The 13369-nt window shown below is 27.1% G+C and overlaps 3 protein-coding genes across 3 annotated transcripts; all 3 read right to left on the bottom strand.

The window, feature by feature from the left end:
- Nucleotides 1-827: 827 nt before the first annotated feature.
- Nucleotides 828-2217, bottom strand: LOC128959089 (actin, clone 302-like). Its single transcript, XM_054305032.1, has 2 exons — nucleotides 1177-2217; nucleotides 828-1102 (listed from the first exon to the last, which is right to left on the bottom strand). Exons 1-2 carry the CDS (start codon nucleotides 2132-2134, stop codon nucleotides 873-875), a joined length of 1188 nt encoding a protein of 395 aa, XP_054161007.1. The 5' UTR covers nucleotides 2135-2217; the 3' UTR covers nucleotides 828-872.
- Nucleotides 2218-3579: 1362 nt separating this feature from the next.
- On the bottom strand, nucleotides 3580-6625 carry LOC128959032 (uncharacterized). The gene is made up of 5 exons (XM_054304974.1): nucleotides 6469-6625; nucleotides 4422-5767; nucleotides 4248-4358; nucleotides 4008-4178; nucleotides 3580-3918 (listed from the first exon to the last, which is right to left on the bottom strand). Exons 2-5 carry the CDS (start codon nucleotides 5690-5692, stop codon nucleotides 3651-3653), a joined length of 1821 nt encoding a protein of 606 aa, XP_054160949.1. The 5' UTR covers nucleotides 5693-5767; nucleotides 6469-6625; the 3' UTR covers nucleotides 3580-3650.
- A 1543-nt stretch (nucleotides 6626-8168) lies between these two features.
- LOC128959054 (uncharacterized) lies at nucleotides 8169-13369 on the bottom strand. The gene is made up of 6 exons (XM_054304997.1): nucleotides 13247-13369; nucleotides 9289-10633; nucleotides 9092-9202; nucleotides 8895-9020; nucleotides 8500-8808; nucleotides 8169-8406 (listed from the first exon to the last, which is right to left on the bottom strand). The coding sequence occupies exons 2-6, from the start codon at nucleotides 10554-10556 to the stop codon at nucleotides 8169-8171; spliced, it is 2052 nt and encodes a 683-aa protein (XP_054160972.1). The 5' UTR covers nucleotides 10557-10633; nucleotides 13247-13369.

Below are 13369 nucleotides of genomic sequence, written 5' to 3'. Positions count from 1 at the left end.
ACCACTACCGGCGCTAATTAGTTGATCAGCCGATTGGTGTTTCCTAAGTATCATCTAAAGTAAGTGTTAAATATGTGATTCAATCTCTCTCTCTCTCTCTCTCTCTCTCTCTCTCTCTCTCTCTCTCTCTCTCTCTCTCGGGCCTCAAGTTTCACATACAACACATCCAAAGTCTCATATCAAAGCAAATTGTAATTTCATTTTATTTTTTTTTTTTATAATTCTATGATAATAAACATAAATTTAACAAAAATTGAAAAATATATTTTTCAATAACAAACAACAAACAAAAAATAACATATATTTCAGACTTAATAATTAGTATTAGTATATATTTACTAATTATTATGTTTTTTTTATTCATTCATTATATATACTGTATCATAAATACTGGTTAATTTAATATATTATATAATTATATATTGTAAAGTAAATTACATAATAAATATTGGAAATAATTATCACATAGAAATATAGTAATATATATATCTGTAATTGAAAAACACGGAATCGTTTTATTGATTTATTTTTAATCATTCATATATTGAATGTAAAGAATCGGAATTATTATTATTATTATATTATAAATAGAACTTAGAGAGAGAGAGAGAGAGAGAGAGAGAGAGAGAGAGAGAGAGAGAGAGAGAGAGAGAGAGAGAGAGAGAGAGAGAGAGAGAGAGAGAGAGAGAGAGAGAGAGAGAGAGAGAGAGAGAGAGAGAGAGAGAGAGAGAGAGAGAGAGAGAGAGAGAGAGAGAGAGAGAGAGAGAGAGAGAGAGAGAGAGAGAGAGAGAGAGAGAGAGAGAGAGAGAGAGAGAGAGAGAGAGAGAGAGAGAGAGAGAGAGAGAGAGAGAGAGAGAGAGAGAGAGAGAGAGTTAGAAATAGAGTTTTCGGTGGACTATCGATGGACCCGATTCATGGTATTCATGGTTAGTGATACACATTTGTTGGAAACAGGACAGTGAGCCCACTATTGAACCGCCGATCCAAACTGAATACTTGCGCTCAGGCGGTGCTATGATCTTAATATTCATCGACGACAACGATGACGACGACGACGACTGGGCTAATGATTGCATTTCTTTTTGCATTCTGTCAGCCAATCCTTATATAAATACCGGTAATTATAAAGACTTTAAATAAAATCAAAAAAAAATAAATAAATAATATAATCCATACCCGTAAACATAGTGGTACCACCAGATAGTATGATATTTACATACATTTCCTTACGGAGATCGACGTCACACTTCATGATCGAGTTATATAAGGACTCGGGAATACCGGACGACGACGACGACTCCGGCCGACCCAACAATGATGGCTGGAATAGGACTTCGGGACAACGGAATCGTTCGCTGCCAACAGTGATCACCTGTCCGTCGGGTAACTCGTATGACTTGTCCATTGATGTCGTCGATGAAGATCTAGTGGCCATCTCTTGTTCAAAATCATGGGCGACATAACACAATTTTTCTTTGATGTCGCGAACAATGTCTCGCTCCGCTCGTGTGGCCAATGAATAGCCTCTTTCGGTGGTCAACATATTCACGAGATAATCAGTTAAGTCACGTCCGGCCAAATCGAGTCGTTGGATAGCGTAGGGCAGTGCGTAACCGTCATAGACGGGTAATATTTGCGAGACACCGTCACCGATGTCCACTACAATACCGGTTGTACGTCCCAAAGCGTACAACGATAGGACGGCCTGAATGGTCACATACAGGGCAGGCGTCCTAAACGTCTCGAACATAATTTCGGCCATTTTTTCGCGATTAGCTTTCGGATTCAGCGGACACTCAGTCAACAGTATCGGATGGTCTTCGGGTTTCACTTGGAGCTCATTGTTGAAGGTATGGTACCATATCTTTTCCATGTCATCCCAATTGGTAACCAATCCCCGTTCGATCGGGTAGTTTATGGCCAGTATATCTCTACGAGACTGGGCCTCATTGCCGACATACAAGTCCTTCGGATTCATTACTCCTATCATTACTCTCTGTTCACGGGGTCGGCGGCCGACAATTGTCGGAAAGACAGCACTGGGCGCGTCATTGCCAGCGAAACCAGTCGTAGAAATACCGGAGCCGTTGTCCATAACAATTGCCGCTACGTTGTTGTTGTTGTTGTCACACATATTGCTTAAAGATTTTTTTAAAAGTTTTTTTTTTAGTCAAAAAAAAACTTCGATATATTAGTTATTAATATGAATATATAAATGATTGCTACGATTGCTATCAAAAACAATATATACAGTAAAGTACATATATTGAACATGTTTTTTAGATATAGTATATATACTGTACTGTATATTGTGTGACTGGAAAAAAACTAAAAATTTGTAAAAAAAAATTATTAAACGATTAATTAGTTGATAAATAATGAAATGATTGGTATGAATATCAAACACAATATACTGTATGCACTAAACTACATATATTTTTGTATATACTGTATATATATATATATATAGTGTTATATATATATAGTGTAACTGAGAAAAAAATTTGTATTAAATTTTTATATATTTGACTACAAGTTTAGGATTTATTTTATTTTATTTAAAAAAAACTTATAAATTAGTCATATGTAAAACTAATTGTATTAATATATTAAAGTTTATGAAACTAATAGATTGAAAAACATTTTATTTTATTTTTGCTAAAATATGATAAAATAGTTAATAACCAAAAACATTACTAAATTTCAAAAAATTTTTTTTTAATATTTCATAGTATTTATTAATAAATTGACTGTAAATAATGATTTAAAAAAATTATATTTTATTAAAAGTTTGTTATCATATTTATTAAGACATTTATTAATAACATATTTAATACACACAAAAATTTTCTTATAATATTATAATAAACAGTTAATATTAAACCGTAATAATTTTTAAAAAATATTACATAAATTTAGTGATTATATCAGATTATAACTATATAATTGTATTTCAAAAATATATTCAAAATAATATATAAAAAAATTATTGATTATCTATATTATGATTGTATTGAGAATTTAAGATTAAGATTTAATTAGAAATACTTGAGACAAAACACATTGTGATAATAATTAACAGTTAATTGCATTAAACAATATGACAAATGTTACTAAAAAAAAATAATTATAAATTTTTGTTAATTTGCAATTAACTGAAAATTAAATTTAAAAAATTAGTTAATAATGTAATATATTTAGCACAAAAAAATTAATTTAAAAAAATATTAAATACATCTATTACATATTAATAATAATTATAATAATAATTGCATAATTTGTAATCAAATAATATAATATCATAATATAAGCAAAAATTATGGTAAAAATTAAATATTAATATTAAAAAAAAGTATTCAATAGATTGTATAAAATTATTGATTATTTATATAACTATATGGTTATTGTATTGATAATTGTATTTTTTTTAATTTAAGTAAATAAAAAATTGATAGAAATTAATTGTAATAATAATTAACAATTAATTGCATTAAAAAATATTTTTTTTATAATCAAAATGCAAATTGAATTTTTAAAATAATAATAATAACTAATTAATTATTTTTCGATGTTTTCTCCAATATTGTAATTTGCATTTGTATTTCTGCCATAACATTCATCAGCTCCTGTAGTCTCTCAGAGTACCTGAGCTACTGCTGTTCCTTCTTATATTCCTTGTGCTGGTTGACCATCTCTACAGCTTCGGTATCCAATAAATGGTCGGCCAGTTGACTGTCATCGTCATTGTCATCATCATTATTAATGTTGTCTAATACAGATTCATTGCAAGTCCATTGGCTATTGGTTTCCGAGTCCAATATATCGGCCGCAAAATATTTGTCTCTCAGTGCCAAAGCATTGATAATATGTTTGGTATGATTTGCGAGACCTGTCATTAGTTTTCCGGTTATTAGATCACTAGTGAATCAAAATTTTATTTAAAAAAATCAATTTAGTCATAGAATTAATGTAAAGATTTATTTATTTTTTTAAAAAATAGTGAATACCTGTTGTATTTGTTGGCAGATATGATGGCTTCGGTTATGGCTTTGGTTTGTTCAGTAAAACAGTCTCTTATTGTGTCCGATAAAGTAGTCGACAAAGTGGTCGCCAAAGTGGTCGACAAAGTGGTCGACAAAGTAGTCGACAATTCTGTTAATTTTGCAGTTAATAAATCACTAAAAAAAATTAGTTTAAAAAACATATAATTAATAAGTTAATGAAAATTTTAAAAATATCTAAAATACTTTTTGGCTGTAATGACAGCATCAGTGATGGCATCAGCGGATTGATTGGCAATAGTTTGTCCGCTATTAGCCGTTAATAACAGTGTTGTCATCTTTTCGATGATTAGATCACTGGAAGAAAATCATACAAAGTTTTAATAAAAAATTATTAGAAATTAATTTAAATTACTATACTTTGATCGGTTGATAACTTCAGTCAAATATTTAACACTTTTTGTCGATACGACGTTAATAATACTTCGGCTATAATAACCATAAAACCATACATTAGCGATGGGTTGGTCATCGGTTAGTTGGCGGTTGTCTTGCGGTTCATTGGTGTCCGTATCCGACAAATACAATGAAACCGTTTCCGTTTCAAACATATACTTTATGGCCAACTGTTGTTTAAGTTGACCGACAGTCGTTGTTTGCGTCGGCAATATATTTAACGGTATAACTAGTGATTGATTATTAACTTCCGGTTTCTGTGTTTGTTTGAGTCCAGCCAACGACATATTAACCGTCACTTGAATGGGACGGATCTCAAACCGAATACTACCCGTCCTTTTCTGTTCGTTTGTATAGTCAATATAATCAGTAAAATCAATAAACTGATCACAACTTAACCATTGATTTGTTTCGTTTGACTGATTAGTGTTGCGTATCTCTAGACTAATATCTGTTTCGTTATATCCGTCGACACATACATAGTATATATCCTTAACTCTTACCGGACCGGTGTGTCGACAAAACAGGTATTTAAAATCTTTATCATCGCTATTGTTGTTGTTGTTGGGGTCGACCTGTTTGATGTCAATCCGACAGTAATACTGACGGTTGACATCCTTTAGACAATTGTCACAACAGGACATAGTATTTGGTACGACATTAATCAAACTGTTGGCAATATTATCGAAAAACCAGGCATTTTCAATGGACATATCATCTAATAATTGACGTCTACTACGACTACTATCAGTCAAATACAATTTAATCAACCGATAGCCGTATCTATTGGCTAACTCTTGTTTTAATTGGCCAATTGTTGGGGTCTTTTTCGGTGATATACAATAATCTTTAATAATGTTTAAATCCGATTGATTGTATGGTGCTATGGATGGTGAGACAGACATTTTCATTGTAATTGATTCAACTATTATCTCAAATTGACGATTATTAACGGTCCATACAATGGGATCATTAGCTGAATATTCTTTAATAGTTTCATTAGTTGATGTATTAATTTCTCGTAAACTAAGACACAGATTTTTGTCTGTATGGACATAACCTTTAACGGCCGCACCCAATAAGGTAGACCCATATCTGGGCGCATTATAGCAACTAACGCAAAACTTATATTCAAAATCATCGCCATCACTGGCGTTGGCATCGATTTGTTTGGTTATTATTTCATATATAAAGTTTCTAATCTGACCAGTAGTACAGCTACAACAAGCAGACATTGTATGTATAGATATGTTCAGACGTATGGGACAGGTATGTGTGATGTATGTGTCGTTTCCAATCGACTAACAGTACTGTGTATTAATAAACATTTAGATAATAAAAATTATAATTACCGAAATTTTTTTGAGGTAATTACCAAACAAACAAATTATTTTTTTATAACAATAGTCAAAACAATAATAAAATTTTTGTAAATTTATAATTAAAATATATATATATATATATCAGGGTTAAGCAATGTTTTGGATTTTAGGAGGTGTCTAGGTTGGCTTGGATGGGATGATAGATTCGTTACAATTTAATAATTATGAATGAATGAGTTAAAGTTGAAATCAAATAAAACAATATATTTGATTAGAATAGCTGTTAAGCCGAAATATGCCCACAAATTTTATATTAAATTATATTATTAAATAAAAATTTACATAAAAAATATTTAAATACTCATGTAATTTTTATTATCAATTATAAATTTTAATATAATTTATGAAAATTTAATTTATTTATTTATTTGGTCTGATTATCTAAAGCGATAATAGTTGCCTAACAATATTGTTATTATCAACATTAAAATGCTCTGGATCTATGGTTGGGATCAACTTTTAATAATTAACAGATATTAATCACTATTTAGTAATATAAAAATTATATTATTTTATTATTATTACATGATTTTATTAGATTACTTTATTTATTTTTTTTTTTGATATACGGTATATCATATACGGTATAATAAAATTAAAATAAATGTATTATTACTAATACTACTGACCTTTTATTAGACAACTAATCAAAATGTATGGATAATAATGATAATAGTGTTGAATTGTCCGGTAATTGTATGGCTTATCCAATATGTGTTTGTATGTGTCTGTCTATTACACTATATGACTGTCCAGTATATACCACACCCATACTCACTAACAATAGATACTAAATATATTATAAAATATATATTATAATTAAATGATTTTTTTAATAATAAATACTATAGTTGTTTTTTATATATTGCAATATCAATAAATGATAATAATAATAATAGACGCCAACTGTACTAATACATTGATATAATATTTCATATCAGTGTATGTTATAAACAGTGTGTCTTAAACAGCGGTGGCGGCGATAATAATAATTACAATTATCTTGTCAACAAAACGTTAAATTTAAAAAAGTGATCAAGGTAGCAATGTTGTAGATAATTTTTATAAATAAATAAAATTGTAATTGATGATTTTTAAAAATTAATTATATGATTTACCAGATAATTGCAGTTCAACTATCATTTATAATTTTGTTTTAAACAGTCGACAGTAAACTATCTAGTATATAATATAATTAATTAAAAAAAATTATTAATTACAATTTTATTTTATTTTTACAATTATCTACAACATTGCCATTATTTGATCACTTTTTAATTCAACGTATTGTTGACCAGATAATTGTAATTAATAGCATCGCCGCCGCCGCCGCTGTTTAAGATTATATCTGTTATAAACTTATTGTTTTATATATAAAAATGTATTTATTTCCATATTTTTATTAAAATACAGTCACAGCTAACTAAAAACTATAGTTATATAATCAGTATTGTCGTTACAGCCAATCAAACAGGCATTAATAATACCTTTATAATAAATTATGTGATAATAAAATATTTAGATAACAATTAATTGCATAAACGATATATTTTTTTTATAACAAATGTAATAATACTTATAAAAATTTTTTTTCTTTGATAATATATTTCCTACATTTATAAGATAATATTTATAGTCATAATAATTGCATAATTAGTAATAAAATAATATAATTAAATCTTAATACAAAAATATTCAAAAGATTATATAAAAATAATTGATTATTTATATCTATATTATAATTATATTGTTAATTGTATTATTTTTTTAAATATAATTAAAATAAAAAATTGAGAAAAAAAACATAGAGATAATAATTAACAGTTAATTGCATTAAAACTATATTGTTATAACAAATGCCACTAAAAAAAATAATTATAAATTTTTGTTAATTTGCAATTAACTGAAAATTAAATTTAATAATTAGTTTATAATTTAATATATTTAGCACAAAAAAATTAATTAAAAAAATATTGAGTATATCTATTACATATTAATAATAATCATAATAATAATTGCATAATTTGTAATCAAATAGTATAATATCATAATCTGAGCAAAAATTATAGTAAAAATTAAAGATTAATATTAAAAAAAAAGTATTCAATAGATTATAAAAAAATTATTAATTATTTATAACTATATTGTGATTATATTGATAATTGTCAAACAAAAAATAAATAATTAAATCAAAAATTGAATGAAAACATTGAGATAATAATAATTAACAGTTAATTAAACATTAAATGAAATATTGTTATAATCAAAATCAAAATTAATTAAATGCAAATTATTTTTTTTAAAAAAATAAGACAAAAAAAACTAGTAATTAATTATTTTTAGATTTTTTATCCAATATTGTAATTTGCATTTGAATTTCTGCCATAGCATTCATCAGCTCCTGTAGTCTATCAGAGTCTCTGTGCTGCTGCTGCTGTTGCTGGTCAGCCACCACTACTACAGCTTCGGTATCCAATAAATGGTCGATCAATTGACTGTCATCGTTGTCGTCATCATTATTAATGGTCTCTAATTCAGATCCTATTTGATTCAGACTATCGGTATTGCTATCATTAACATTGAAAAAAACATATAAATTATTATTATTATTATTATTATATATAATATTAATTAAATAAAAAAAACTTATTATTTCATGCCTTATATCGATATTATTATCATTAATACCGACACCTGTCGTGTCGTTGTTATTGGAGTTGTTGTTGTTGTCCATCGATTCCGATACCGTTTGACTGATAATTGTTTTATCAATCGATTGATTGTCATCTATAATATTGATATCGTCATCGATTCGGACAATCGATTCATTACAAGTCCATTGGCTATTGGTTTCCGATTCGTCGACCAATATATCGGCCAAATATTTGTCTCTCACTGACAGAGCATTGATAAAATGTTTTGTTTGATTTGTCAGACATGCCATTAGTTTTCCGGTAGTTATTACATCACTAGTGAATTAAAAAAAAACAAAAATCATTTAATCAATGAATTAATGTAAACTTTTTTTTTAAAAAAAATAAAAATAAGTTAATACTTGTTGTTGTATTTGTTAGCAGAGATGATGGCATCGGTTATGGCTTTAGTTTGTTCGGTAAAACAGTCTCTTATTGTGTCCGATAAAGTGGTCGTTAATTCAGTCATCTTTGCAGACAATAAATCGCTGATAATTTTTAAAAATTTAATTAATATAATAAGTAAATAACATTTTTTTGTAAAAAATAGATAAAATACTTATTGGCTGTAATGACAGCATCAGTGATAACATCAGCGGATTGATTGGAAACACTTTGTCCGCTATTAGCCATTGATAACAGTGTTGTCATCTTTTCAAGGATTAGATCACTGGATGAAAAAAAATCATAGATAATACCAAACAAACAGAAAAAAATTATTAGTAATTAATTAAAATTTTTGAATTTAAACTATACTTTGATCGGTTGATAACTTCAGTCAAATATTTAACACTTTTTATCGATACGATGTTAATAACACTACGGCTATAATAACCATAAAACCAGACATAAGCTATGGGTTGGTCATCGGTTAGCTGGCGGTTGTCTTGCGGTTCATTGGTGTCCATATCCGACAAATACAATGACACGGTTTCCGTTTCAAACATATACTTTAGGGCCAACTGTTGTTTAAGTTGACCGACAGTCGGTGTTTGCGTCGGCAATATATTTAACGGTATAATTAGTGATTGTTGATTAGCATCCGATTTCTGAGTTTGTTTGAGTCCAGCCAACGACATATTAACCGTCACTTGAATGGGACGGATCTCAAACTGTATACTACCCGTCCTTTTCTGTTCGACGGTATAGTAGATATAATCAGCAAAATCAATAAACTGATCACAATTTAACCATTGATTCGTATCGTTTGACTGATTAGTGTTGCGTATCTCTAGACTAATATCTGTTTCGTTATATCCGTCGACACAAACATAGTATATATCCTTAACTCTGACCGGACCGGTGTGTCGACAAAACAGGTATTTAAAATCTGAATCACCGCTACTGTTGCTGTTGTTGTTGGGGTCGATCTGTTTGATATCAATCCGACAGTAATACTGACGGTTAACATCCTTTAGACAATTGTCACAACAGGACATAGTATTTGGTACGACATTAATCAAACTGTTCGCAATATTTGGGTAAAACCATGCATTTTCAATGGACATATCATCTAATAATTGACGTCTACTACGACTACTACTACTATCAGTCAAATACAATTTAGTCATCCGATAGCCGTATCTATTGGCTAACTCTTGTTTTAATTGGCCAATTGTTTTGGTATTTTTCGGTGATATACAATAATCCATAATAATGACCGATTGATTGGATGGTGCTATGGATGTTGAGACAGACATTTTGATAGTAATTGATTCAACTATTATCTCAAATCGACGACACTTATTACTGTTCCATTCAATTAAATCATTAGCTGAATAATAAGTATAATAATTAGTTGATGTATTAATTTCCCGTAAACTTAGATTCAGATTTTTGTCTGTACGGACATAACCGTTGACGGCCGCACCCAATAAGGTAAAGCCATATATTTGATTATAACACCTATTGCAACACTTGTATTCAAAATCATCTTCACTGGCTTCTGCATCGATTTGTTTGGTTATTATTTTATATATACAGTCTTTATCATAACCAGTAGTACAGCTACAACAAGCAGACATTGTATGTATAGATATGTTCAGACGTATGGGACGGGTATGTGTGTGATGTATGTGTTGTTTCCAATCGAGTAACAGTACTGTGTAATAATTTAAAAAAATTAAATTTAGATATTTTTTTTAGGTTATAACCAAGATTTTTGTAAATTTATAATTAAAAGTATATATATATACATAAATCAGGGTTAAGCAAGGTTTTGGATTTAGGAGGGAGTCTAGGCTGGAGTCAACTTGATAAATCTTTGGGAGGTCAAGGGTGGGGTATAGTTTTTTTCAGAAATCAAAGGGGCTAAGAGAAAATTCCCTAAAATATTTTTTAATTTCCGAATATTTCCATATAAATTCCATAAAATTGCTATAAGTTCCCGTATAAATTCTCAGGAAAATAGGTTAATTTTTCCATAATATAAATAATTTAAAAATTAATAAATTTTTTTTTATTTATTTATATTAAAATAATATTTTACTTAAAATTTAAAAATATTTGATTAAAGCGTACTATAACTACAACTAAACAAAAAAAAATAATTTATAAATAGTTATAGATTTCAATACCAATAGATTATAATAAGACACTACTATGATATACAGTATATATATATATATATATATATATATATATATATAAACATTGATGTAATATATATCGCATACCAGTGCTTATCAATACACTTTGAAAAATATTTATTTCATTATTATTTTTTTTAAGTCAAAGTACAGATACAGCCAACTAAAAACTATAATACATAATATCATACAATATATATATATACAGTATTATTAAAAACAAGTAATTTAAAACTTTGTTTAGTTATAACATTAAAGTTAAAAATTTCACAGATGGTTTGGGGGGAGGGGAGGGGGATTATAAACTGGGGATCAAAATATAAGGTCAATGTAATACCAAATAATACCGTATAGTATCAACCAATATATATATATATATATATATGTGTTAATTAATTTATTGTTTATATTTGTGTGATATTTATGCGAAACAATTTCGGTATATATATGTATATATGCGTATATATATATATATATATAATGTATATACAACACATTGGTTATAATACAGTAGTTTTTCAACAACAAAAAAAATACTTAGAATAGGATAATTCCTATCTACCGTTTCTCCCTCCCTTACCCCTCCCCCCTCACATACGCACACACACACATACACTAAATCCTAACCATCCTAAAAAGTAATAATAAAATTTATAATAAATTTAACGGTTTTAAGTGGTAACTTAAGTGTTCAAATATACAGTATATACTGTATATATATATATATATACTGTAAACATTTGTTACTGATTATCATATATATAGGGATAGAAAAAAATGTGTCTATATTTACACAAAAGATTATAACATATATAAGTAAAATAAAATAAAGATAACACACAAAAATTTTTAAATACTTTTATGCATCTCTCTCTCTCTATATATATATATAAATCATGTGATTATTTTGTTTTTAAAATTGATTTTTATTATTTTACAACTAATATATATTTTATATGAAAATTATTATTTTATATTTAAAATTTACAATATATTTAAGATTTCAGATTTAATTTTAGATATTTTTTTCAATTAAATATTTTCAATTTAAAACATATTATATATATATATATACTAGAGACAGACAAGAGAGAGAGAGAGAGAGAGAGAGAGAGCATATCTCTGAAGCAAATCGTCTCTCTCTCTCTCTCTCTCTCTCTCTCTCTCTCTCTCTCTCTCTCTCTCTCTCTCTCTCTCTCTCTCTCAATCACTTTCAATAGTATTTTTAGTTGAAATAATTCAATGGATATCTACTACCAGTATATATATATCCCAATGGATAGCCTTAAAAATGATTGTTGTTTTTCTGATTCATTTATTTTACTAATACTTGTTTTGTTTGTATATTTTTTCCCTATTATATTACATTTCAATCACAATTCAATATATATATTATATACTAAATAATGAAAAAATTCAATGAAAACAAAAAAACAAAATTTTCAAATAATATTAAATAATGATAATATATATATATATATAATAAGTATTTACAACAACTTTATTATTCAAAATAATAATAAAATAAATAAAAAAACAAAATGTTTGTTAAAAACAACTTAAAAAGTGTATTACATATATATACTACAGTAAAGTCAACCATTTATTGTGTTTGTTTTATTGTATTTATATAACACTTGTATTAATACAGTGTATACTGTACTTAATATAAGCAATATTTGATAATTATTTAATGATTTATGCATTTTTATATATACTAATAAATTATTTGTAGCTTAATTTAACAAACAAATTTGTTATATATATATATAATCTTATATTTATTTATTTTATATATACTATATATATATTATATTATTTACAGTATTAGAGGAATGCTATGTATAATACATTTTCTTAAACAATATTATAAATAAATAGATAATCTATAAATGTATTAATATAATTAACTATCAATTTATTTTTATGAAAAATATTATTAATTTCTTTTAATTACAGATATTTATCATTAGTTATTATAATATGAATATTACATTAACTTTTTTTTTGTAAAAAAAATTAGATATCATATATACTGTATAATAAAATTGAAATAAATATATATATATGTATAAATAAAATATATATATATATATTAAATTTAAATTATTATTAATAATACTAACCTTTTTTTCTAGACAACCACTAATCGGATGTATGGATAATAATGATAATAGTATTGTCTATTCAACTATATGTCTGTCCAATATATAACACACACACACAGTCACTAACAATTGATATGAATA

The sequence above is a fragment of the Oppia nitens genome, unplaced genomic scaffold (genome assembly GCF_028296485.1).
Source record: "Oppia nitens isolate AA-2021 unplaced genomic scaffold, nextdenovo-longstitch-racon4-pilon3 scaffold40_pilon_pilon_pilon, whole genome shotgun sequence".
Classification (NCBI taxonomy): Eukaryota; Metazoa; Arthropoda; class Arachnida; order Sarcoptiformes; family Oppiidae; genus Oppia; species Oppia nitens.
This window is presented reverse-complemented; position numbering and strand designations above follow the sequence as displayed.

Bases quoted from the DNA above. Each gene is read 5' to 3' on its own strand.
- LOC128959089 (XM_054305032.1), bottom strand. From the start codon at position 2,134: ATGTGTGACAACAACAACAACAACGTAGCGGCAATTGTTATGGACAAC. The intron at 1,103-1,176 runs GTATGGATTATA...TATTTATATAAG, and splicing joins TGGTACCACTATGTTTACGG to GATTGGCTGACAGAATGCAA.
- LOC128959032 (XM_054304974.1), bottom strand. From the start codon at position 5,692: ATGTCTGCTTGTTGTAGCTGTACTACTGGTCAGATTAGAAACTTTATA. The intron at 4,179-4,247 runs GTATTTTAGATA...AATTTTTTTTAG, and splicing joins GCTGTCATTACAGCCAAAAA to TGATTTATTAACTGCAAAAT. The intron at 3,919-4,007 runs GTATTCACTATT...TTGATTCACTAG, and splicing joins TCTGCCAACAAATACAACAG to TGATCTAATAACCGGAAAAC.
- LOC128959054 (XM_054304997.1), bottom strand. From the start codon at position 10,556: ATGTCTGCTTGTTGTAGCTGTACTACTGGTTATGATAAAGACTGTATA. The intron at 9,021-9,091 runs GTATTTTATCTA...AAAAATTATCAG, and splicing joins GCTGTCATTACAGCCAATAA to CGATTTATTGTCTGCAAAGA. The intron at 8,407-8,499 runs GCATGAAATAAT...TGTTAATGATAG, and splicing joins GATAATAATATCGATATAAG to CAATACCGATAGTCTGAATC.